The sequence below is a fragment of the Epinephelus fuscoguttatus genome, linkage group LG15, assembly GCF_011397635.1.
Source record: "Epinephelus fuscoguttatus linkage group LG15, E.fuscoguttatus.final_Chr_v1".
Taxonomy (NCBI): domain Eukaryota; kingdom Metazoa; phylum Chordata; class Actinopteri; order Perciformes; family Serranidae; genus Epinephelus; species Epinephelus fuscoguttatus.
Window position 1 is genome coordinate 2,230,465 of NC_064766.1, and position 27,684 is coordinate 2,258,148.

Genomic DNA, 27,684 nt, shown 5'->3' on the forward strand with positions numbered 1-27,684 from the left:
AAGTGTTAAAAAATGACCAACGCGTATCGACCAACATAGGACTTCATCAGGGTCAGACAGGAGTAACTTGCACACCTCTGTAACCAGTGTAACACAGCAGAGGTGTGCAAGTTACTCCTGTCTGACCCTGATGAAGTCCTATGTTGGTCGATACGCGTTGGTCATTTTTTAACACTTTTTTGATTCATTTTGCCATGTAAAATAAAGGCATTTTAACTTTACAGACTTTACAGTGTGCCTTGGTGTGTTTTTGAAGGAGCCATGCATTTTTTGATTTTGTGATGTGTGATGATTTGTGTGTGATTTTTTTTGTTTATAGTACTGTAGATACAGTATTGGAATAGATGGAAATGCAACAACCAGGTACCTAAAATACCTTCAGTCTCCACCTAAGCAGCACTCAAACATTGATCCAAATTACTCTGCCCTTAGTTAGAAAGAGAGACTGAATAAGTGAGTGACATATGAGAAGAAGAAACCGTCAAAAGGTTTGCACTGGCCTCCACACTGCTTTCTACTGTTTTAGTAAACAGTAGGAAGCAGCGTGGAGGCCAGTGAAAACCTTTCACTGTTGTCCGGCCTTTCCGTGACATCAAGCACACCAGTAAAAAAACAAACACAAAATTATAGCTGCTGTGCAGCAATGGTCGGGGCCAGGCAATTTGAGGCGAAATTAGGCAATTCTGAGCAACACACACACACTAAAACCAAGCATATCACAACATAGAAGTTACATGATAAAATTATGGCATGCCCTTCAAATTGTGGATGAGTGGCTGAAGTGATCAGACTCATAATATACAAAGGAAAGAAAAAACTCAAGAACAAGATTGAAAGAATAACATTAACTGCTAGCAGTTATGAACAAACTGGCCTGATCTAGCATAAAGCTAAACATTATCCATGGTGACAAAGATGAAAACATTTTTTAAAATGTAAAAGTAGCTATTGGATTGGATTGATTGATAGCTAAGCAAAAATAAACAGGGAAAAGAGACAAGGGATAACAGGGAAAAGTGTTGATAAAGAGTATTTGTCTCTCCGCAAAACTGCCTAGATCATAATTATTTTAACCTTAGCCAGTCTCTAATCCACATAGCATGATGTCTGAGCATTAGAATGTCCGTTCTGCCTTAGCTGAGGCTTGAACTCACAACTTCTGAGACTGAGGGCTGTGTTCTATCTCACTGAGCTAATTGGCAAGTGACAGTTCATGTTGACTAAGCCAAGCATCAGGGTGCCAGACAGTAGCCATTCCTTGCCATGGAAAAGCAAATTTTTAATGTGAAAAGGCAGATTTCAAACGGCTGTCAAAAATTCAGTTATTAAGAAAAAAATCCGAAAATACACAAATTGCATCTAGACAGCATGGAGATGTTGGTAATTTTTTTTTTTTTAACAATGATTTATTGGCTCCATAAGTGAAAAACTGATGTTTAAAAATGCCATTTTTGCACTGACTCCAGTTGTTCGCAATTCAGTTATTAAGAAAAAAATCCGAAAATACACAAATTGCATCTAGACAGCATGGAGATGTTGGTAATTTTTTTTTTTAACAATGATTTATTGGCTCCATAAGTGAAAAACTGATGTTTAAAAATGCCATTTTTGCACTGACTCCAGTTGTTCGCATGAGAGTGAAATTCAAAATGCTGTAAAAAATTCAGTTTTTGAGATAAAATTCTGATATTTTCCAAACATCATCTACCATGACTCCAAAATTTTGTCATTTTTTTAATGAACATTGAAAATGTATTTAGCAAGAATTTGCAAGTATATGTTTACAATACCGTTTACATTTGATGCACTGTAGGCTCAGTTTTCGATAAATCAAAAATCTGTGTGGATTGTTTGTGAAGGACAGTCTGAAGATGCTCTGTAGCAAGTTTGGTGTCAATTGAGCAAAAATTGTGGGAAGAGGTAGGTTTAATAAGTTTTACAGTTTTTGAAAAAAACAGAGTGATGGACTTCATAATTTGCAATAGGTTTAAATGTACAAAAGTTTTTTCAGTATTGGGGCTACATTTGGTGAAAGTTCCAAATCTGTAGCACATATGGTTGATTTGTTGTGAATTTTCAAAATTTTGAACTTTAGAGGCTTGCTGTAGCGCCACCATCAGGACTATTGGCCTGTTTTTGCAGCTGAGGCAATCTGGCATGGGACTGGACCTTTGTGCAAAGTTTGGTGATTTTTCGCGCATGGGAAGTATGATTTCCTCGGAAGAAGAAGAGGAATATGCAGCAAAACAATAGGGTCCTGGCAGCTTAGGCTGCCTGGCCCCTAAAAAACAGAAAATCATACTCGTCTGCAGCAGAGCCCTGTAGACAGCTCTGGACTACTGGCAATGGGAAAGGAGCCAATTTTTAGTTGTTTAACTGTGTTTAAAAAAACTTTTGTACACACGCTAATTTTGGTGGTGCAGGGGTATGGGATCTGTCTCTAAACACAGCTAGGGCGAGTGAATGACTGCTTATGCTGCTGGGGCACCAATGTAAACTGTCATGTCTTTCCCCAAGAAAGGCAAATCAGGGTTCCAAAAAAGAAAAGAAAGATAGCAAAGGGACTGAAAGTAAACATTCATTCATCTTCTAACCGCTTCATCCTCTTGAGGGTCGCGGGGGGGCTGGAGCCTATCCCAGCTACGTTGGGCAAGAGGCAGGGTACACCCTGGACAGGTCGCCAGACTATCGCAGGGCTGACACATAGATCCCCTGTCTGGGATCGAACCAGCAACCCTCTTGCTGTGAGGCGAGAGTGCTAACCACCACACCACTGTGCTGCCCCTGAAAGTAAACAGACTTTGCAAAATATGATTTAAAAAAGTTAAAACTGCATGAGAGAGACATGGGGCAAGAGTGGAAGGGCGGGGGGCCCACAGACACTGTTTCAGCATGGGGCCAAGCATTTGGTGCTGCTCCCCTGTCCTTCATATCTTCAAATAATGGCATGTCATGTTCTGCACCTTAGCTTGCTTAACAAGACGCCAAACAAAGTTTCACAGGGGAAAAGCTAACATGACTTTGCACGCCAGATCACTTAGCTAGTCAGCTGTAGCACATTTAACAGCTTCAAAACATAGGAGAAAGTGATAGCTTTGGTCAGTTTAGACACTAATTGGTCCTCATTCTTCAATACTGCTGCTAAAAAATATTGTGATTTGTCCAGGGTTTGTAAGCTACAGTACAAACACAAGTTTGTACCCTACGCTCTGTCTGGATAGCTTCAGGATAGCAATTCAGTTGAGAAAAACTATTGACAATACATTCACAAATAAGTTAGACATTATTTTGATATATTTCAATTTAAAGCAGTCATCCCTTACTGTATATCAGACTGAAAACAGGAACCTGTTTCTGCATTGCAGGGCTAATACATTTGAAAATTTGCATATCTTTACTTGCTGTCCTGCTGTTTTAAAAAATCTCAGCAAAACTACATTGAAGCTGGATGAAAACTGACTTTAATTGGCCCTGGATTCCCAAATGGCTCATAAGGAGCTCTGATAAGAGTGTGAAAAGAAGGGAAACAGAGGAGAAATAAGAAGTAGGTTAAAGGATAGGTGGTATAGTGATCACTGTTGAGATTATAGATGGAGCTGTCTGTGGACTCCACAGCAATGTGTGAAAACTGCTGACTACACACACAACAGAACCCTGCACCTACAGGCTGTATCTCAACCCCACTGCTTACTGTAGTCCTGCCCAATACTGATGCTTGCCATTAGGACAGTTTGAGCTCTGTTGCTCTGCTGTTAGTAATTGACCATTACTCAAACGACATCAATACATTATGGAAATTTTTGATGTTTACAAAATAAGATGCCAAGGGTGATTTTATCATTACAGCAGGTATTGAAGTTTTCCAGATCTTGGAGGGCACTTTGAGTCACTGCCAGAAAGAGGAATAGTACATCACAAAGGATTTGATATAAACTGACAATGAATTGAAAATGGGGCAGTGTAAACACAGAGAAGTCGAGGATAAGCTAAAAAGAAATAATCATGCTGTATAGATGGCTGGATGACAGCAGTGGCAGGCAGGACGGAGCACAGCTGGAGACTGGAACTGAGCCCTTATTTCTCTACATTTAAAGCAGGCAACTGATGAGGAACGTGTTCCAATTAAAACAAGCATGGAACCATGGAGTGCTCTTAAAATGATGTGTCATGAGGGGCACACACACCCACCCACATGTGCGCGCACACACACACACACACACATGTGCGCGCACACACACACACACACACACACACACACACACACACACACACACAGAATTCCAATTATTCCTGTGTTTGTGCCTCTGTGTGTGTGACTGTATCATCAATACACATTGCGTCACTGAACTATTATTACTGCTGAGTGCTTGTTAATTATGATCCTGGATGTACTGTAAGAATGTTTTCTTTTAGATTTATATATCTCTTTATAGAAAACAATAATTAAGATTGAGTGGTACATAATTAACAGCTGATAGCAGTTTGATGTTGTATTTTGGAGTCAATAGTGAAACCAGCCTTGATCCAGACACTGAAGTTATTCACATACAGAACAATGTGCAGTTCCTGTTCACAGAGCACTTTGCCTCCACTTTGACAGGCAGGAGAAAAAGACAGAAGCAAAGGCATCTCAGTTCTATTATCTATGGAGTGCTGTGAAGCTGTGAATAGCTTCGTTCAGCAACTAGTTCAAAAATAGAGAATGCTCTGTGAGCAGTCCACAGACAGTGGGAAGAGATTTTCAAGTAGCTGCGCTGTTTTGAACAGGCTGTTAGACTGAATAGGAGGAGAGGACAGAATGCAGCAGCACAATTGTGTGATTCCAGTTGTTAGCATATCAAGGTCGGCCGGTGTACAAAGTCTGTTTTTTTCTGAACAGCCTTGCAGATCAAAGCCTGTGCATCAATTCTATGGTTTAGTATTCACTTCAGAGTATATACACTTATCAAAAAAAATAAGAGACTTAACACTTAAACACACATCAGATCTTGATGACTGAATTATTCAAGTTGAAAATCTTTGCTTGTGCACAATGTATAATTTGTTGAGAACAAGATGATGTAACAATGGTCAAACCAAAATTATCAACCCACTGAGGGCTGGATTCAAAATCACACTGAAAGTCAAAGTAAAAAATTGAAATCACAGGCTGATCCAACTTGCATGAATTTTATCACAACAACTCATAATATGAGTCAGTAGTGTGTATGGCCCTCGCGTGTCTGCACTCCCAACAATGTCTGGGCATGCTCCTGATGAGTCAGCGGATGGTGTCCTTGGGCAGTGGTTCCCAACTGGGGGGGCGCGACCCCCTTGAGGGTGCGCCAAAGAGCCACAGGGAGTTGCAAAGCCCTCTTGATTTTAAGGGGTATAATAATTTTAATGTGTTATGTGTCAGAAAAAACAGAAACAAAACAAATTTAAGGGTTATATTAAAGGCTTATTCATTTATTTAAAAAAAAAAAAAAAATTAGTATAGAAATTTTTAAAAATATGAATGGTATGATACATATAAAAATGTAAGGTTATGGGCATGTGTAATGTGTGTAAGGGGGTGGGGTGGGGGAGGGCACCAAAGTCTACAATGATAAAAAATATGGGTCCCTCAAGAAAAAGGTTGGGAACCACTGTCATCGGGGATCATCGGGCAGTGATCCCCTGGACAGTCTGTGGCAGTACTTGGCAGTGTCAGATGCAAAAAGGTCTAAGTTCAACTTCACTGTGACATCATAATGTTCTGCAAAAACTAATTTCTTGCCATTATTCAACATCATATCTCAGGAATAGAAGGGGAGACATTTAGTCAAATACTGATTTGGTGACATACATCTTGGGTGCCCACCTCGAAACTTTGCTGATTGTATAGATCTTCTGTGCTGTTGGGGGGAAGATGTGTGTGAAGCATCCATGTTTTCATAGTAATGGATGTTAACTGTACGACAACACTGGTGGTAATTCCACTTTTTGGACAATAAAAACATTCCATTAGGGTTAGAGGTTTAAACCAAAAATTGTTTTTTTACATTTCTGTTGGTATGCATATTTTTAAACTTCAACTCTGTAGTTAACACACCAACATGAGGCTGATAGCTATCTTTCATCTCAATCTGGGAAAAAAAGATAATTCCTTAAAATGTTAAACTATTCCTGTAACTGTGACCTTATGAATATAATGTGTTTTCAGTGCCAGATTCTGGTTTCAGAGAAAATGTTTGTTAATTAAGACACTTAATTGCATCTTATTATGGCAAACAATATCTTTTATTTACACTCACAAGCTCACAAGACCTCTATAAAAATATTTCTGTAACAAATATGTTTTTTTTTTTACAGTCAAACATTTTGATGCACTGTAATTTGGCAATCACAAACCTAGCACATTTTACGCCACAGAGTCCACCATACACCAGTTCAGGCCCAGAGAAATGGAAAGTTTATGAGTTCCCATTGTACCTTCCACAGCTTTAAAGACTTAAAGGGATAGTTCAACATTTTGGCAAATTCCTCCATGCAGCCATACCCGTCTCGCAAATTCGCCTATTGCCGTAATCCCTATAGTCATATGAGTAGGTACATTACCTTTAATTGTCAGTGCATGCTGTTCTGAGATCGGTGGGGCAGAGCTGGCCGCTGAAATAGAGGTGAACGCTACAGGTCTCTCTCTTCCTCAAAACTAATCAAATACACCATCAAATGACTCCAAAACGCTCTAGTGGAAAACACATGGCTTGCGCATTCCCCACGCTATGAAATAATAATGTATAATTAAGTAACATGACGACACATGAAGCAAATACTCGGAACTACTTTCTTGAGTAAACCACTGGGCAGAGTGACACAGTGCGCAGCTGAGACAGTGCTACTGCTTGTAGCCATTTGCGGTATCGTCAGCTGGACACACCAGAAGGTCTGAGGAAAGTTTACAAGTGTTTTTGTAAATCAAGGTTTACACATGCATTGTAAAAGGTTGCAGTAACAAGCCGAAGACATGGAGCAAAGTGAAGTTTCACGTAGTTCCAACCAGTAATATGGACAGGATAAAACAATGGCCATTTGTGCTGGACATAGACCCCCACACGCCTGTGGAAACGGTCCGGAAAATGTTTGTTTACGCCAACTATTTTTTACCAGAGGACTAACGTTACAGTGACAGGATGGAGCGCAGAAGCTCAGGAATGGTTCAAACGCTTTTCTTGAAAGATACTGTCACACCATCTGTTGGCATCACAAAACGAGCAGACGTGGTGAGTGATTGTTGTGTATTTTGCTCCGCAATCTCTCTGCTGTAACGTTACCTCCATGTTGAGTAACATTAGCCTACAACCGAAGCATGGTAAATAAGGCTAAAATGCAAATGTTGTTGTGGTTATATTATGGATAAGTGCTTGCTCAGAGCATATAGTGAAGTGACTGGCATTACTTCTCATTGTTGGGAATAAACAGACTGCTAGGGAACATTTTATGTTGTTGTTCCCTCAGGAGTTGTGGTGATTTATGAGTGTGGAATTAGCATGTTCTCCCCATGTTCTGCTGATTATTTTGAGCATACTCTATATTTATATTGCACAGGTGTACCTAATAAAGTGACCAGTAAGCCCCACATTTACACCACCGGTTCTGGGTCTCCCCTCAGCCCCTGGTTGCTCAGCAGCCTCAACCTCTCTTCTTGCTCTCTTCTTCCAAAACCTGTAACTCTTCCTCTGTATATTCTGGCTTCTTCTCAACAAACTTGTTGTTTTGATGACGGGAGTAACTGCACTAAACATACGCTGTTTGAAATCACTCCGCCCAGCAAGTACTGTATGTCTGGAATGTAGTTCCAGCTCTACATTTGGCTTCAAAACAACTCTGTCTCGTAATATTACATTATTATTTCATAGCGTGGTGAATGTGTAAGCTACAAGTTGTCCACAAGAGCGTTTTGGAGTCATTTGATGGTGTATTTGATTAGTTTTGAGGGAGAGAGGGACCTGTACTGTTCACCTCCATTTAAGCAGGCAGCTCTGCCCCACCGATCTCAGAACAGCACGCACTGACAATTAATGGTAATGTACCTACTCATATGACTATAGGGATTACGGCAATAGGTGAATTTGCCAAAATGTCAAACTATCTCTTTAACTCCACAGTGCACCACTTCCAGATTGAGCAAAATCAATTATTCTGCCCACTGTGGTGACTCCCAGGTAGGTCTGCACAGATACAAAGGTTACTATAGTTCATCACAACCACTGGCTTAACTTAGCCCTTCTCACCCTCTCACTTACTGGCTTGTTATAGGTACTCTATCGACCGTCGCACTGACATGGACCGCCTATTCAACGTCCATCCAGGGAACGGATCTGTGTTCCTGCAGAAAAGCCTGGACAGAGAGGAGACTGCCTGGCATAATATTTCAGTCATCGCCACAGAGTTCAGTAAGTCCAGCAGGAGCCAGGACTATCTGCAGAGATGATATGATGTATTGATGTAGAATATAAATGTATGGAGCCAGACAGAAAGTCTGGTACCACAACGTATCAGTCACTGTTATTGTACAGATAGTTCTGAGATATCGGTCTCCACCAGCTCTACTGGAGTGTCATTTGTGCTACTTAGAGCAACTAAAAATGACATTTTAAAAATCTTAACAGCAATTCACAGACCTAAACATAAACAGTTTTGACTGTACTTTCCACAGAAGAAATAGTTATTATTTGCATCCATTATTAATATTGTCTGAATAGCAGAGACACTGTTAGAGAAAGACACTGTCTGTCGAGTTTTACAAATGTCCCTTTCTAAGTGATATGAGGAGCAGAAACATCTCACTTCTTCTTCTAGGGTGAAAGCTTGTCTTAAAACCTTATGACAAAAGAAATTAACTAACACAGCAAGCACTAAGACTTTTATCGTGATTCTCATTCACAACAGCATGTATTACTTAAAGAGGACCTGTTATGCTGATTCGAACTCTGTAAGTCAGTGGAGACATTTTTTGAGCATCACAACCCCCACGAAAAGAGTCATTCCACTATCAAGATTTCATCTATTGGAGCTGATAACATTTGGAAAGTCAAAAGAGCCACAAGATTAAATTATTTGAACCCCATTTAAGATGGGGGAGCACTAAACCGGAAGTCATTCGTTTGGCTGGTGGAAGTTAGTCACTCGGTGGCATTTAGCCACACTCAACCCTGTTCAGCCGCGGTAAGTCTCTATGGGCCCAATGATGCAGAAGCAGTGTCAATCATCTGGGTTATTTCATACTGCAAAAACATAACTTTTTTGGCTTCATGCGCCACAGAGCAACTTTCATAGGAATGAACAGGTCCCCACCACCAATGCTGTATCCAGGTCTCTTAATACAGAGGTGTAATGGGTGTGACATGTAACACCACAGTGTTGGCCTCTAGTGTGACAGAAAACACACGCATGAGCAGCACTTTATTAACAATAAGAACGGCATTAGCATGACAATATCATTTATCATTTCTGTTATATGGCAGCTGAACTCGCCCTCCGCCTAGAGGGTAAGGAGCTCCTGAACTTACTTGGCCTGTTGGCCATCCTGTTTTTACAGACACCATTTAAGCGCTGTTACTACCTCCCATGTCAGCCTAAAGGCCACTCTGTCCCCCCACTCTGTGATCGTACCTTATAGAGACTGCGCAATATTCCCGCCTTGAAATGGCAGTGAAAAAGGGATAACTCTGGAATAACTCTGCCCACCATGCAGCTCCCTGTGTCTCTGATGAGACTATAAGGCTGCATACACAACTGTCATTCAAGCTTTACACTACAGCCAGTGTAAAGCTAATGTGAAAAAAAGAAGAAACAGTAATATTGTAGTTAAATGACATTAACAAAACATGAAGCAGTAAGGCATCAGTTCCATTTTATATTTGTGAATTTGCTGAAAGAGAATAAGCTGTGTAGTTTTTGGTCACACTGAGCAGCTGAGTGCCGACTCTCCGTTGGACACTGATGATTTTCTGGTAATCAAAACAGAAGCCTTGAAAATATTGTTTTATTTACTTTTTATTGAATTAATAATTTATTTTCCTGATTTCAGGTTTTATTATCATCAAATAACACCAGCTTCCACAAACAGTTTGACTGAGCCACAAGTGTGAAATGGAAGCCTGATTGGTTTCCTGGCTTGAACTGAGTCATGCTGTGAAAATTAAATGATTGTAGATACCAACTGCTTGGACACAGGCTCTAAAAATATGGCTTTTTTTAACACCTTGAAAACTTTTTTTTTTTTTCATGTTTCCATATTTAATCTTTTTTGTCTGTGTGTGAGCTCAGAAGGTAAAGACACAGGAGGGAAGAGGGGTAAATGTAGCTAACGAAAGTGGGTGACTAACACAATGACTAACTTCTCTTCCATCTGCTAATGACACGGTGCCCTTAAGCCAGGCAGTGAGCTGCTCAGTGGTAGCTGGCAGTAGATTGATTGAGAAAGATAGTTTGTGTGTAGGTGTGGAAGTGTGTGAAAGAGGAGCAGGGTATTCAGTTTTCCTGTGTTTGCCTTTCAGATAATCCCCATCAAAGCAGCCATGTTCCCGTCTACATCCGCCTGCTGGACATCAATGACAATGCTCCTACCTTCGCCACAGTGTATGAAACCTTTGTCTGTGAGAAGACTAAGGCTGGTCAGGTACTATAGCTTCATCACTTCACTTTTCTTTGGAAGCAGATATATGTTACTGTGTAGTTCAAACAGAATGGCAGGAAGAGTGATGATTTTTTTAATCAAGTCACTATGTACTGGGGGACAGTATACATTGTCCCTCCGACAATTAAACAACCAAACTTAATCCATATTGAGCAGCATCAGGTTTGGCTGTCTGAACAGTCAAGCTGGGGGCTGGGTAGCAATGGGTTCATTGCATGAACGTCTTGAAAACGAACCCCGTTTTTCGTTTGGGGGTTCCTGGTCTAGACCGATTCACGTCTCCATAAACGTTCAAATCAAACATGTAATGTACTCACCTCGTAGGCACAGATGTTAGGAAGGTGTACGGGGCTTGCCGTGTGTTTGTATATCCGTTATTGCTCAATAAACATGCATTTTATCTCGGGATGTCTTGAAATTTTCTTCACCCCTTCTTCGTCCTGCGATGAATGAGTACACCGGCTTTCTACTGCGCCACAGCGCCTCTATAGCGGTTGGGAGGTGTATTGCACATTTGTGGTTAAGTCTTGGTCCAAGGCTAGAGCCTCTTACTACCAATGTGCAAGTCCATAGGGACTTGGGCTGGGAACCGGAGGGTCGTCTGTTCAAATCCCCGTCTGGACCAAGGTATGGAGCATGGACTGGTGCCTGGAGAGGTGCCAGTTCACCTCCTGGGCACTGCTGAGGTGCCCTTGAGCAAGGCACCGAACCCCCCAACTGCTCGGGGCACCTCACCAAGGGCAGCCCCCTCACTCTGACATCTCTCCACTTTGTGCATGTATAGGTCCTGTTTGTGCATGTGTGTGTCTTTCGGACCTGTGTGTAATTGACAAGCAAGAGTGAAAACATTGAATCTCTCCTCAGGGGGATTAATAAAGTAAATAAACTTAAACTTATTTGGTGAAAAACTATCTGTGCATTCAGTCTATGGAGAAAAAGGTGGGTGCTGATCGGAGATTGACTGATTCCACAGCCAATCAGAGGAGAGGGGCTTTTGTCCCACAGCCAATCAAATGAGGGGGGCTTTTGGCTACATTGCGGAGTGAGAAGTAGAAGAGTTCCCACCGGTGGTGGATTGGATTTAAACAAACAGCAGCAGAAACAGTGATTTTCAATTCATTCATCCATTCATTCAAGGTAGGTTGTATTTTTAACCATATTAATAAATAAACTGCGACGCAAAGCTGAGAAATTTAGCGTCCTGTCACTTTTACTCTGTTTTGCTAACCCTCCTCCCTGCCGTGTGCACAGGGGCGTTGTTAGATCAATTTTAGGGGTGTTCCAGCACCCCTAAAAATAAATGAATTATCAATGTTTCCCATTACTTATATAGACTGTGGTGGCCCACATTCTATGTAATCCTCCTGTGTCTCTGTCTCTGATGAACACAGAGACTCAATTCCGCCCTCTGAGACAGAGGCAAACATTATACCATTATTATTAGCCTCTGTTGCAGTTTACTGTCATTTCTCTCCGGTTGCTACTTTATTTATTTATATAAAAGGTCTGGACACTGAACGGGGGACAGAGTTGCTCCGTCAGTAAGCGGCTACACAGGTAGACACAGAGCCGGTGTTTCGGTTTAAGTGGTGACCGTGTTATATGGTTATATATAACTGTCAAACCCGTAAGTTAGAACAAATATCGCGAAAATTTGAAAGGAATTGGCGATTAACCAAACTGGAAGAATCTCGTTTAATCTGGACAGACAGTCTCAAAACTTATAAGAGGGGCCTCCGCAATGCCAGAGCAAACTATTACTCAGCTCTAATAGAAGACAATAAGAACAACCCCAGGTTTCTTTTCAGCACTGTAGCCAGGCTGACTGAGAGTCAAAGCTCTATTGAGCCTTGTATTCCCTTAGCCCTTAGCAGTAATGATTTTATGAGCTTTTTTAATGACAAAATTCTAACTATTAGAGGCAAAATTCATGACCTCCTGCCCTCAGATAGTACCTATCTAACCTCAAACACAGCTGTAAAATCTAATATATATTTAGATTGCTTCTACCCAATTTCTCTTCAAGAATTGACTGCAGTGATTTCTTCATCCAAATCATCAACGTGTCTCTTAGACCCCATCCCAACTAGGCTACTTAAGGAGGTCTTTCCTTTAGTTAACACTCATATATTAGATATGATCAATATATCCTTATTAACAGGCTATGTACCACAGTCTTTTAAGATAGCTGTAATTAAACCTCTACTAAAAAAAGCCCACCCTGGATCCAGAGGTGTTAGCCAATTATAGACCAATATCTAATCTTCCCTTTATGTCAAAGATCCTTGAGAAAGTAGTCGCAGACCAGCTGTGTGATTTTCTCCAGGATAATAATTTATTTGAGGAATTTCAGTCAGGATTTAGAGTGCATCATAGCACTGAGACAGCTCTAGTTAAAATTACAAATGACCTTCTGATTGCTTCGGACAAAGGACTTGTCTCTGTACTTGTTTTATTAGATCTTAGTGCGGCGTTTGACACAATTGACCATCAAATTCTACTGCAGAGACTGGATCACTTAATTGGCTTAAAAGGTTCAGCACTAAGCTGGTTTAAATCTTATTTATCTGATCGTTTTCAATTTGTTGACGTTCGCAATGAACCATCCTTACGTACTAAAGTTTGTTTTGGAGTTCCGCAAGGTTCTGTGCTCGGACCAATCCTGTTTACTCTATATATGCTTCCGTTAGGTAACATCATTAGAAATCACTCTATAAATTTCCATTGTTATGCGGATGATATTCAGTTGTATTTATCAATGAAGCCAGAAGAAAGTAATCAATTAACTAAACTCCATAACTGCCTTAAAGACATAAAAACTTGGATGAGCACCAATTTCCTGATGTTAAATTCAGACAAAACTGAAGTTATTGTTCTTGGCCCCAAACAACTCGGAGACTCTTTATCTGATGACGTAGTTTCTCTAGATGGCATTGCTCTGGCCCCTGCCACTACCGTAAGAAACCTTGGAGTAATATTTGATCAAGATTTGTCTTTTAATTCTCATTTAAAGCAAACCTCACGGACTGCATTTTTTCATCTGCGTAATATTGCGAAAATTAGGCCTATCCTGACCCGAAAAGATGCAGAAAAATTGGTCCACGCTTTTGTTACCTCAAGGCTGGATTACTGTAACTCTCTATTATCAGGTAGCTCTAGTAAGTCCTTAAAAACTCTCCAGCTAATTCAGAATGCAGCAGCACGTGTACTAACAGGAACTAATAAACGCGATCATATTTCTCCTGTTTTAGCTTCTCTGCACTGGCTCCCTGTAAAATCCAGAATTGAATTTAAAATCCTACTGTTAACTTATAAAGCTCTAAATGGTCAAGCTCCATCATATCTTAGAGAGCTCATAGTGCCATATTATCCCACCAGAACACTGCGCTCTGAGAACGCAGGGTTACTCATGGTCCCTAAAGTCTCCAAAAGTAGATCAGGAGCCAGAGCCTTCAGCTATCAGGCTCCTCTCCTGTGGAATCATCTTCCTGTTACGGTCCGGGAGGCAGACACCGTCTCCACATTTAAGACTAGACTTAAGACTTTCCTCTTTGATAAAGCTTATAGTTAGGGCTGGCTCAGGCTTGTCCTGTACCAGCCCCTAGTTAGGCTGACTTAGGCCTAGTCTGCCGGAGGACCCCTCTATAATACACCGGGCCCCTTCTCTCCTTCTCTCTCTCTCTGTCTCTCTCGTATCCTATTACTGCATCTAGCTAACCCGGCCATTCTGGATGTCACTAACTCGGCTTCTTCTCCGGAGCCTTTGTGCTCCACTGTCTCTCAGATTAACTCATATCACAGCGGTGCCTGGACAGCGTGACGTGTGGTTGTGCTGCTGCCGTGGTCCCGCCAGATGCCTCCTGCTGCTGCTGCCATCATTAGTCATTAGTCATACTTCTTCTGTTATTATACACATATGATTATTGTCACACATGTATACTGCCAGGTATTAATACATACTTTCAACATATTGTACCGCAGTAACCAGAACTATAACTATAATATTATTACTTTCATTAATGTTGTTGTAAGCTACTGTCATTACCTGCATCTCTCTCTCTCTCTCTCTCTCTGTGTCATATGGATTACTGTTAATTTATTATGCTGATCTGTTCTGTACGACATCTATTGCACGTCTGTCCGTCCTGGAAGAGGGATCCCTCCTCAGTTGCTCTTCCTGAGGTTTCTACCGTTTTTTTTCCCCGTTAAAGGGGTTTTTTTGGGGAGTTTTTCCTTATCCACTGTGAGGGTCATAAGGACAGAGGGATGTCGTATGCTGTAAAGCCCTGTGAGGCAAATTGTGATTTGTGATATTGGGCTTTATAAATAAAATTGATTGATTGATTGATATGGTCACATAGGTGTTCTCATAAGCCTTTAGTAGTTTAATCATTTTTAAATACATACACGTCTCTGTTTAATATCTAAGTTACGCAAAAATTATCTTCTAATGTGAGAAAGTCACTAGTTAACACGACCGAAACACCGGATCCACTGACGCTGGTAGAGAGTAGAGAGTGAATGAAGAGAGGGAGCGGTGACAGTAAGAAAGCCGCCGAATCAGATCGATAACACGTTATTTTCTGATTGTTTCACGACAGTTACGTTCAACAGCACAAACCTCCCCACACACCTCCACCCAACCCTGCAGCTCCACCTCAAACCTCAGAGCAACACACAGAGAGAGGAGAATACGAGTAATTGTCAATTTACTACATTATCATCTCTCAAGCATAGATATTAACTGGTATTTTTATATTATTTTTATACACACGTGCCCTGTAATCTCTTGTTACAGTTTATGACAAATAAGACTACAACAATACACACATCGTAACATGTGTATGATAATCAACCGCTCCACGGATTGATTTCTCAACAATGTCATTGAAAACAAATGCACACGGCAGGGAGGAGGGTTAGCAAAACAGAATAAAAGTGACAGGACGCTAAATTTCTCAGCTTCGCGTCGCAGTTTATTTATTAATGTGGTTAAAAATACAACCTACCTTGAATGTTGACAAAATCGCTATCTCTGAATACAATCTACCACCGGCAGGCCTTCGCCATGCAGACAAAAGTCACTCTCCTTTGACTGGCTGTGGGACAAAAGCCCCTCTACTCTGATTGGTTGTGGAATCAGTCGATCTCAGATCGGCACCCGCCTTTTTCTCCATAGACTGAATGCACAGATAGTTTTTCACCAAATATCTCAGTGGAGGCGTGATTTGTGATTTGTAGTTGAGGGAAACAGAATCTGTGACTCATGGGGAAGGAAACAGAATCTGTGACTCATAGGGAAGGAAACAGAATCTGTGACTCGTGGGGAAGATTCGAGCAGTTGTAATTATCGATTTGTATTTGTGTTTTAAAGGCACACAAATAATTTACTGAGAAATTATTTTACATACATTGAACATTTTTTGTACAAGTTCACATTCAGGTTTGCACATATTCAGATTTTGTCCACAAATTCACATTGTTTGATACAGGTGCACAAATATGTTTTGCACCAAATATACTGTGAGCATGTCAGTTTTTTAATCTGTGACTTGTAAAATATGATTTGTGCACCGGTAATTAAGAATTTGTGAATGTGTAAGTGTCGTGTTGTATTTGTAGAGAGAAAAAAAAACTCTACAAGTACACAACTCATACTGACACATAGAAATCACTGTACAAGTACACAACTCATACTTACACACATACAAATCACTGTATACAACTACAAATTCTACTGTTGCAGGTGCTCAAACCTTTTTCACCAATAATACCTTCATACATCACCCTCCCTGCAGGCCACGGAGCCTGGCTTTCTAAAGCAGACATCACAAGCGCATTTAAAGTCTTGCCGATTCACCCAGACTTCAGGCGTCTTTTCGGGGTTTGCTGGAAGGGAGCTTATTACTTTTCTGTGCGCCTTACCTTCGGCTGCAGAAGTAGTCCCAAGATCTTGGACTCACTTTCAGAAGCCCTGTGCTGGATCCTGACCAACAATCACAGACTCCCCTACATTCTTCATCTTCTCGACAGTTTCCTCATTGTCACTCCACCATCCTCACCACGGACTCACCACTCTTACACAAGCTTTCTCAGAACTTGGTGTCCCTCTCTCTAAAGAGAAAACCCCAGGGTCTAGCCCTTCCATGGAGTTCCTAGGCATCAACCTGGACTCCATTTTCTTTCAGGCATCTTTGCCCACAGATAAAGCACCACTCTGCTTCTGTCAAACTATCTTCTGTTTGACAGATAATTCCTCAACCCAAATCTTTCCTGTCCAATCTTTAAACCAAAGCCGCAGCCATGATAAAGTTATTTTGGAGGATGCATGCAAAATGGAAATCGGTTTGTGGCAACATTTCCTTTCATCTTGGAATGGCATTTCTTTATTCTATGACCACTTCATGACTCAACCGAAGAACATTCAATTTTACATGGACGCAGCTCCTTCCGTAGGTTTCGGTGGTTACTATGAAGTGAAATGGTTCGCTTCCGCATTGTCCCACAGAGATCAAAGCCCTTGACTCAAAGTCCCACTCTCCCTCATCCTTCATGAGCTATATCCGATCATCATAGGTGCCATTCTTTGGGGGCATGAATGGTCTAGGAAGTCCATACTAATACACTCTGACAACACTGCAGTTGTAGAGATCCTTAACAAAGGGCGATCTCGTTCCCCAGCCATCATGCAGTTCATGCGCAGACTCACATTAATCTCAGCTCAACACCTGTTCATTCTCAGGGCAGCCCACATTTCTGGTTACCACAACAGACCTTTCTCGTTTCTCATTGCAGAAATTCAGACACTTGGCCCCAAAATCAAATCTCCACCCCACACCAGTCCCACAGTTTTCAGCCATGACATTCGACTAGCTCCTCAGCTGAGAAACCCCTCTAACGCTTCACAAGGTTCCAGAAACATTTTCACGAAGTCCTCTGCATTTCAGGCATATCCTTAGAACACTACTCAAGCCATTCTTTCTGCATTGGCGCTGCATCCACAGCTGCCAGACTGGGCATCTCAGATCAAACAATCCAGGTCCTTGGCCGCTGGTCATCACAGGCATATCGCTCCTACATCCGCAATAATCTCAACGATCTCCTTGAAGCTCACGTTCAATTCAGTTTACTTTAACTCTGACTCTTGTGGGGGCCTGTAATCAGCTCAGGTGGGAAAATGCCTGAGATGGAACCCCCACACTGAGTCTCCCTCCACCCGATCTCCAGTTCATCCTCCCAGACCATGTTAACAGTACTTACATTTATTCACCATTCCTCAACAACCAACACCTCCTCAATTACAATAAACATTTAAATGACATATTGTTGTGGCATGGTCCTTGCCAGTGAATTGCTCTTTTTGTGCAATTTTGCACAGTTATGATTACAGACTCTCTCTCTACCTCTCCACATGTGTGTATTTTGAGTGAATTCATTTGGCAAAAAAAGAGACAAAATGCACAATAAACAAAGCTAAAGATGAATTTTACTGATCAGTCCATTCTCATTCTGAGGGCATCAAACACTGATGTTTTGTCACGCCTCTTGGACTGTGATATCCACACCAAAGGCACCCTTTAGATTTTACTCATAGGCAGCTGCAGGCTACAAAGAAGTAATCAAGCTTGTAGCTGGATATGTGGTGGATAAAATGTTGCTTCACAAGTGACTCTCCATCTTTCAGGCAGATCTTTGAGAAAATACCAGTTACAGGCAACTGAAGCTCATTTGCAAGCAATCTAGCCTTAGCTACACTTGATTACCCCGACATTCACACAGAGGCACACATCTGAAGTTTGGTGAGATTCGCAATTACCACTTTAATGGGGTGTAATAGAAAAGTAATATAACAAGTGGTGTAACGAATTACTGTTGACAGGGAGTAATAAGTTAAGTAATGTTATTACTTTCCAAAAGAGTCACATTTTTAGAGTAACAAGCCCAACACTGGTTTCAGCTGTACATCTTGTAGAGACGCTAAAGTATGCCCTGTATGTCGCTATGAGACGCTGAGGGGTTTAACAGTTTGTCAGTATTTGATGACCTGGGAATGAGAATAGGTTGGACTGATACCATATCTATTTATTTATTTTAGAATTTTATGTGGATATCATACTAATATTGTTATTGTTAACTACAATAATTGTGTAGTGAAATTCTGATACTGTGCCAGGCTTAATATGCATGAAGGTTTAACTGGAAGTGAGATGGTTTCACCAGAGAAGACAAGAATCACTTTGTTGGTTGTTCAGTAAACTCATTATTATATATTGGTGTTTCTTCTCTAGCCAGTGGTCTTGACTAAGTGCAGACACTGTCTCTCAGAGAGCACATTAACCAAACAAGTTACTCAGACTTTACATTAATTAGCGCCATCTGATTTAATCTGCCACCAGCACCACCAACACCAAGCAACAGTCAGAGTGATATAATACTGAGTGTCCTGCATGTTCTCTTCATTTATCTTTGCAAATAAAAAGGCTAAGGAAAGATATAAGACGATTTAAACTAACTTAGCTGTCTATTACATAATTCAAACTCAAATACTCAGAGGTCAAAGAATCACTGGAGACATGTAGAATCAGGTGCAACTGAGTTTAATGTGCTCGCAGGCAACAACACATACAACTCAATGAGTCAAGCTCCGGAGCAGGACTGAAGTTTCTCTTTCTGTGCATCCCCTTTTATGCTGGTGAAGATTCTGTTGAGTCTCTACTTTTTTTCTTTAATCCTACCCACTTGAGCCCGAACATAATGGTGTCATGGTTTTTCCCTTTTTCGCCAGTTATGCCAGTTTTAACTGTGTAATGCTTTCCCGGGCAGTCTGGGCCCAACTCATATTTCCAGGCCATGTTAGGCCAAGCTGGAATTCCCCTAACTTTCCCAGCAAAATGTTTGAGCTCAGCCTCATGCTATTTTTAAAAAAATAATGCACATCGAATCCTAGGTACTTTCCACCACAGTTCTTACGTGCTCAATGAGTGTGTGTGTCATGAAAATACATGAAATAATAAACCAGTGTGTGACTGTAAGTGTACAGATTACAGTGCTTTAACAGGTATCTTTTAAAGTCATCTTGAAGGCAGAGCATAAACACTTCATTGAATGAGTACATTACTCTACAAATCCCATACAAGAAACACTAACATCATTTTAAAGACAATAAATAGGCACTAGCTGTAAAACCCTTTCCTGCTGTAGCTGTGGCTGCTGCTGAGCATGGTGCTGCCATTGATTAGATAAACACTGTTTGTAACAGTTTTCATTTTAGAGTGTTTCTGCAACAAAATTAATCAAATAATCTTATTTTCATAGTTGTGATCATCATTTCTATTAGTTATAACAACATTTCATTCACCTAGTTAATTGGTGAGGTTTGAAAACACAGCAACCACAGTAACAAGAAGTCAAGAAACACAAGCATCTGACAGTGGTAATTTTGAAAGCTGTTTAGGTTTAGTCTCACCAGTCTCAGTGAAGATGTTTATTAGTTTTAGTCACATTTTATTTTTTTTTTCTTTTTAGTTTTATTCTAGTTTCAGTCAACAGCAACTCAAAACATTTTAGTCAATGTAAATTCATGACTTTTTTTTTTCAACTTTTAGTCAAAATGTGTTTTTCTATTTTAATAATGCAAATATGCATGTGTGGCGTCTGCTGTGTTCCTACAAGAAGCCCTGACAGATACTGACTTTTATCCAGCTTTTGTCCAGTTTTTAGCTGCATTTTTACGAGTTGCTCACTAAACGCTGGCCTGTCTTAACTGCATCTTTTTTCCTGGATAAAGGATTTTAGTCATCTTACCTGGATTTTAAAGTATTTTAAGTTCTGCTTTCAGCTGTGTCAAGCATCGGGGCTCCCAGCCGCTACAGGCGGCTTGTGTCCGCCAAGACAGCAGTGGAGACAGCCCAGGCCAATCTCTCCCTCTTGGGAGAACCAGGCCATGGCAGCCAATACTGCTTCCCGGGCCCATCAGCCTTGATCCAGGACACTATCCCGTGGTCGGGAGACGAGCCGATCTACCCTGCTGGCCTCTCAACTCTGGGGGAGGAAGGTTGGCTCAGCCTTGTGCGAAACACAGGAACCAAGTCTGCTTTACACTGTCTGCCCAAGAACTGTGGACCCTTGTGAAGAGTGGAAAACCTGGACGTGGACACATCTCCCAGCTGCAAGCACAGGACCCACTCTGCCTTGGGAACAGATTTCAGGTTTTGGGTGAACCAGGCTGTCCACCTTCCCCTGTCCAACCTGACCTGGATGGCTGCCCTACGGCCTCGCTGGTTGCTTCCCCCCGGCCCCCTGTGGACTATTTGGACATCCAGGACATGAACGAGTTCCCCCTCTGACCAGTTCCTCTTCCTCTTCCCCTCCTATATCTGCCCTGGCTCAGGCCAGGCTGCCCGCAGGTGTCCACTGTGAGGTGCTCCCCGTCAGCCACAGCTTCATCATTGGGAAATCAACGCAACCTAGACGGGCTCCACCATGGCACTTACCACGCCCAGCCATTCCGCCTCCTCTCATCCTACCTACTACGTTGATAGATGGAGATTGCATAATTACAAATATCTGCTTTGGTAACACGGTCACAAGCTGCTTTCCTGGAACCACGACCCCCGACATCATTGGAAAACTCCCTGGTCTCCCGGCTTCACTTCCGATGACAGTCAAGAAAATAATAGTCCACGCTGGCACTAATGACACTGCCTGTCAGCAATCTGAGCTTACGAAAGCTGACTTCGTTCGTCTCTTTGACCTGCTTAACGGTACTGAAAAGTCGGTCTTCATCTCCGGTCCAATTCCAACACTGGGTCGCGGAGTTGGGCACTTTAGTAGAACCCTTAGTCGTAACTTATGGCTTCTCTCTGTCTGCAGTACCAATGCCATTAGTTTTGTTGACAATTCAAATTATTCTGGAATTGCCCATCTCCAGTGGCATGCACAGACATTTTGGGGGGCAGTTGCTCAGTGAAAAATAAGGGCCCCTTGTGCGGCATGTGGAACCACCGGCTGCCTTATTATAGCAGTGTGAGATTTAAAAAAAAAAAACAAAAAACATTACAGGCACATGTTGTATGTACTACATAGCTGTCTTCTGCAGACAAATTTTTTTGTCATTGTCAAAGTTTTAATAATAGCCTATTAAGGTAAATACAAGATTACTGCTTCTTCTTCATCAATGGGTTGAGGAGGTTCATCTGCCTCCTCATCCTCCTTGCTGCTGGTAGATGGCTTTATCCAAGAGAGCAGATTGACACTAGGAGCAGAGAGCTGCTTCCCTGGGCTGCCTGCTGTAGCCCCCTTTCTTTTTCTTTTCTTAGCCTTTCCTTTCTAGGCATTATGCTGCAATTAGTAAGTAAAAAGAGACCAACAGTATGAATAAGACTGCTTGGTGACATTACAACAAGGCAGACGGCTACTTTTTCTGCAGGCAATTGGGAATTGCCTGTTTGTCATTTAGCAAATAAATTACTCCAAGTGTTAATTATGTAGCCTAATGTAAACCTACACAATACAAAATATTCAGCTAAAGTATAATGATAGCTTCACATGCTATACCAATGACAAATCTACCGACATTGGTTGTGTGGTGGTCATCATGTTATATCCATTATTGATTTTTGCTAGCGTCTAGCTTGTTAAGCAGGTGAGCAGTGGCTAATTTAGGCTCAGTTGTTTGGTGCTGTATGAGAGAGGCTACTTCACAACAGAGACAAATAACCAAATTAACCCGCTCCAGAAAAAAACCCATCCGCCCAGTCCCACCTAGGTAGAATAAAAGGTTTCAAAATCTGCCATCTAAACACCTGAAGTCTAGCACCTAAACTGGATGAAATTAAGATCATACTTTGGCAATCAAAAGCATACATAATGGCAAATTCGGAATCGTGGTTAAGTTCTAGCATCCCTGATCCTTTAATCTTGATAAAGAGTTACCTTCTCTAATATAAATATCGCACTGATAAACCTGGTGGTGAAGTTGCCTTCTATGTCAATCAAAAATATGGTCACTCAGTAACAAAAATTATTACTGAAAGTGAGTCGTTGCAGCTGGTGGTAAATTTCACACATCAACATGCAATCACAGCCATTGTCACCTACATATAAGCCCCCCAGTACCAGTACAAGTGATTTCTTATCACAGCTCACTGATCTAATTGAATCAATCAAAACAAAGGAGGTGGTTTTACTGGGTGATTTTAACCAGGACTGGAATGACAGCTCATCAAAATCATCGAAAGCAACTGCAATAAAGATTGGTCTCCATCAATTAATCAAGGAGCCTTCCAGAATTAGTGACACTCGCAGTTCAGTCCTTGACCTTATGTTCATTAATCAACCCTCTAAATACACAATGGCAGGAGTAATACACACACTGTAATACTGTAAGAAAAACTGTTGAAGGCCCGGGAAGCCACATTCGCCACTTCATCTCAAAAACATCAAAGTCTAAACTGTCAAAATTTAATGCTGAAATGAGAGACATTGATTGGAGCAATGAATTATCATCCAAAAACCCAGAACATATCCTGCATCAGTTTTATCACAAAGTGGAATCCACTCACAAAAAATATACCACTGCTTACAGTATACAATCCCAACAGTCCAAATTACCATGGTTAAATTATGAAATTCTGCAACTACTAAAATTGAAGACTCTCTCCCTCAATTTATATCGATCCTCAAAAACTTTAGAAAGTAAAACACAATTTATAGAGATCAGAAACAAATGCAGTACTGAACTGCGCAAAGCCAAGGCTGCCTACTTCAAAACATAAATCATCCAAACTGCTTCAAAACCCAGAACACTATGGCAGACCCTCAAAGTTATCACTGGTGAACATGAAAAGCAACGACAACATTCAAATTTCTATTACTGACACTGAAAAGATTGCAAGTGCTTTCAGTGATTATTTTGTTACGTCTATTAAAGAACTAGCATCTCACTTTGATTCTCCACAACATACCACACCTGTTTCTTCTACATCCCCCCAGTTCTCCTTCTCTGAGGTTACACAGCATGAAATGTTTAATATTTTGAACTCCTTGAAAACCTCTCGTGCTTGTGATATTTATGGCTTAAACATGGATTTCTTAAAGACTCATGCCAACACCCTATGCCTCTTCTCCACCATCTGATCAATCACCCTGTCAGGCTCTCTCAAATCACCCATTTTTAAATCTGATGATCCAACCCTGGTTTCAAATTACAAGCCAATATCCATTCTTCCTGTATTATCAAAATCATTGGAAAAAAGTCCTTTACAACCAGCTTAGCACTCACCTTGAGAGCAATAACCTCCTCATAGACTTCCAGTATGGTTTCCGTTACACCCGATCAACTATGTCTGCTCTACTGATATTCACAGAACAAATACGAAACTCACTCAACAAAGGTCATGTCACTGGAGCCATTTTTGTTGACTTCAGCAAAGCCTTTGATACAGTGAATCATCAGATTCTGTTGAATAAATTAAGCTCATTTCAACATAATCATTTAACTATCAATGTCAAACAAAATGTATGTATTTTCATTCCCCTAAAAAGACAATATCTGCGGCATCTATGTCTGGCCCCTACTCCATTTTCAAATCAAACACTAACCATCACAGAAATCTACAAATATCTTGCAGTATATCTTGACTCACATCTCACTTATCGACACCACATTCAGAACCTAACAAAGGAGCTCAACCAGAAACTGTACATCTCAAGATCAGACCATATGCTGTTTCAAACATATACCTACATGCAATCACTCTCTCGCAAATATCCTACTGTCTCCCTATAGGGTCCCTCACCACCAAGGAAAACATTGAACCCATAGCAAGAATATACAACAAAGCTTACAAGATCCATGGTAACCTCCCTCTTTGGACTCATCACTGCATCACACTTTCCCATTCTACAGCCCTGACTTTTCAGAACTACACAAATAATCTAGCCGTTAAATTCTATTTTCAGATCCTACACAACGGGCTCTAGTTTCTCAGACCGGGCGCGGGGGAGGCGCAGCACACTTGCGCTTCGCCAACTGGGTGTGGCCAGGCGGATTTTGTAAGTTTGGCACACCGTGCACCCTGGCACAGCTACTCCTCCTCCTTCCCTCCTACCAGCGCAAGTCGGAAAGAGGGAGGAGAGAAGGCGTGGAGTGGGTTTTACACACATCACACCAATCAAATGAGCCCCTCTCCTCGCCCTTAAATGCGCTGCACGAAGGTGCAATGAGAGTTTACTCAATTCGCCATGGCAGAAGAGAGCAGCAGCGTCAGACAGCCAAACTTCTCCCAGGAGGAAACTGATGTTTTGGTCCGGGAGGTCCATTGAATAGTGGTTTTTGGGGTATTTATTGCATCGTTAATGTGCCTGATATTCTGGAAACCTGCCTGTGAGGTTTTGGTGACGTGTGCGCACTGTCCGCTGGTCAGCCAAACTTTGGCTTACTGACAGTAGATGTGGTTTCAGCTGGCGAGCTTTTAGCGCACCTTCGGCGAAGCCTTTTGGCACGAAACTGTCACTGCGCCAAGCTGGATCTGTCAACACCTCCCCCTGCAGCGCCACCACACCCATCTCAGCGCACCTCGGTCTGCCAAACTACCAAACTGAGCGCGCCTCAGGTTGTGCTGCTTGAAACTAGCTCTGCGCGGGGTTCGCCACCCTGCGCCACCCTGCTCTGCGCCGGGAAACTAGAGCCCAACAACTCCAATCCCACATTTACTGAACTACTTCCAAGTCACAACACAAGACAGCAACACATCACTACTTTTGAATCCTTTCCTGTATAAATAAGTAAATAAATGTAAATGTAATTTATCTATTTAGGTGAAGACAGGTGTCAGAAATTAGAATCAAGGTGACAGGTTGTATAAAACTTTCATTTAGACATATTTTTTTCTACAATTACAACTGTCAAGCAGCATTATGGCATAAATGTTCTGGCTGCTTGCTCCGCAACACATTTTCACTCCAAACTCGTCACATATCAACGTTTGGTCATGGACTTTCCAAGTTGAGATGCACAAGGTACCCTGGTTGCGTTGGTTGTTGTTTCTGGGATTCTGCGATGCTATGTGAACTTCAGCCTGTTACATGCATTGTCTGTTTTCAAAATGCACTTCCGTTTTTACAGGAAATGTACAGTTTGCATACAGTCTCTTTCAAAATAATCACACTATGTTGGTTCAATGAATGATTCTTTGTACACTCATTTTGACAAACAGTGGTTTGCGGCTTTCATCAACCTCTAGCCCTTTTTACACAGAGATGGATCTATAGACCCACTACTAAGTCCCTTTATGCCTCCTTTGCATTTTTATTTGGACCAAACAACAGTGGCATCATGCCGCTCCAGTGTGTGATTTTAGACAGCATGCTGGCATCGAGGAATCAAAATGGGCATGACGGGCGTGACATGTAACACAGCAGCATTGGCCTCTCATGTGAAATAAGACATGCGCTGGCAGTGCTTCATAAACAGTCCCACCATATCTGTTAAATGGTGGCTGATCTCGTCTTCTGCTCTGTGGGTAAGGAGTAAGGATGGGCAGCACAAGCAAAAACACTATTCGAAAATCATGGCAACTATTCGACAATTTTTTGAATTGCAGGCGGTATAACAGTGTGTATTCCCACCTTGACCAGGCAGTGTAAAGGGAGCTTCTCTCTCTCTCTCTCTCTCTCTCTCTCTCTCTCTCTCTCTCTTAACGGCAATTGTAATATATAAACGAGAAAATAATAAATGTGAGAGAAATGAGCAACAAATTTGTCTACTTTTTTTGCCACTTTTTTTGTCACAACAGATGGATGGACAGACAGACAGACAGACAGACATTCATGCATGGCCCTCCTCAACATAATGCAGAAACAGAATAAAAAAGAGCTGTCAATGCACAGAAGCATAATAAGTGACATTAACAATATCTATCAACACACACACTATCTCTCTACCAGCATCTTTCATTTTAGTTTGTCTTTAACAGTGTGCTGTTAGCCCCGCAAAAGTGATCATAAACCATAATAGCGGTGAATGAGAGACTGCAGACAGAGCGGATTAAAATGTGGCTTTCTACATGCTTATCACATGTATTGATAAAGTATTGGCTTTTTATTGGCAGAGGTTTTATTGCACTTACTTACAATAACAAGCATAGTTGTTGTTGACAAGAGCAAGTTATACTCCCCTCATCAGCACCACGGCCTCATTGTTGATGTCTGACTTCACTCTGTTTACTTTAAAAAGTGACAATATGAGCCGATAACGTCGGAACTTACTAGTATCATGGTCTTGATTAAATTTGCCCCGGGCCGTTTAACACTGGGCCTCTGTACCGATCCCTGCCCGGGCCGCTCAGAGGTTGCGTCTGGGCCGCTAATTGAATAGCCCCGATTTACATGTTTAAACGGGAGCTTTACTGCTTGTACTTGCCGTATTCATGTCACGTATGTGTATGCGTCCAGGTCCGGGCTGCTGCTATGAGGTGAGAGGCTGCCTGTCTGCAGCGGTGCCTGTGTAATATGGTCAGAATCCTGATATTTGCGCGAACCGGCAGATCAAAGGATGGCACTTTCAGTATTGATACCTGTGCAAGTTGATATCTAAATCGATACTAAGTTTTAGTATCTTTTGATAACACTACTGGGGACTGAATAGGCTCTCGGCCAATCACGGGGAACCTGTCAGAGCCAGCACATAACATGCGGCCGCGTGATTGGCAGAACAGCGATAGGGGCTGTGAGTGAACTGGTGCCCAATTTGAGAGAGCTCCTGTGTGTAGCTGAATGTGTGCATTTCTGACTGAAAGATAACATCTTCTACCTCCATTTATCCATTTGCTACAATATGTTGGATTAATGTTAATGTGTATTTAAAGACATTATAATTTGTGGAAAAAACCTGGGAGAGAAAAATACAAAAAAAAATTGTCTAATCAACCACAAATGTCACAATCCCTCTGCAGTAGGTTACCTTGGTCGCGGACCCTCTGTTGAAGGCTTCTGCTCTGAAGGCCCTGACACACCAAGCC

General features: G+C 41.6%; 1 protein-coding gene across 5 annotated transcripts in view; it reads left to right on the top strand.

Moving 5' to 3' along the window:
* The window catches only part of LOC125902793 (cadherin-6-like), a 335,431-nt gene that overhangs the window by 266,734 nt on the left and 41,013 nt on the right, over positions 1-27,684 (top strand). For all 5 annotated transcript variants that reach the window (XM_049599398.1, XM_049599397.1, XM_049599399.1 and 2 more), the window contains 2 exons: positions 8,281-8,417; positions 10,524-10,645. In XM_049599398.1, the coding sequence (XP_049455355.1) occupies positions 8,281-8,417; positions 10,524-10,645 (259 nt within the window). The remainder of the gene's footprint in view (positions 1-8,280; positions 8,418-10,523; positions 10,646-27,684) is intronic.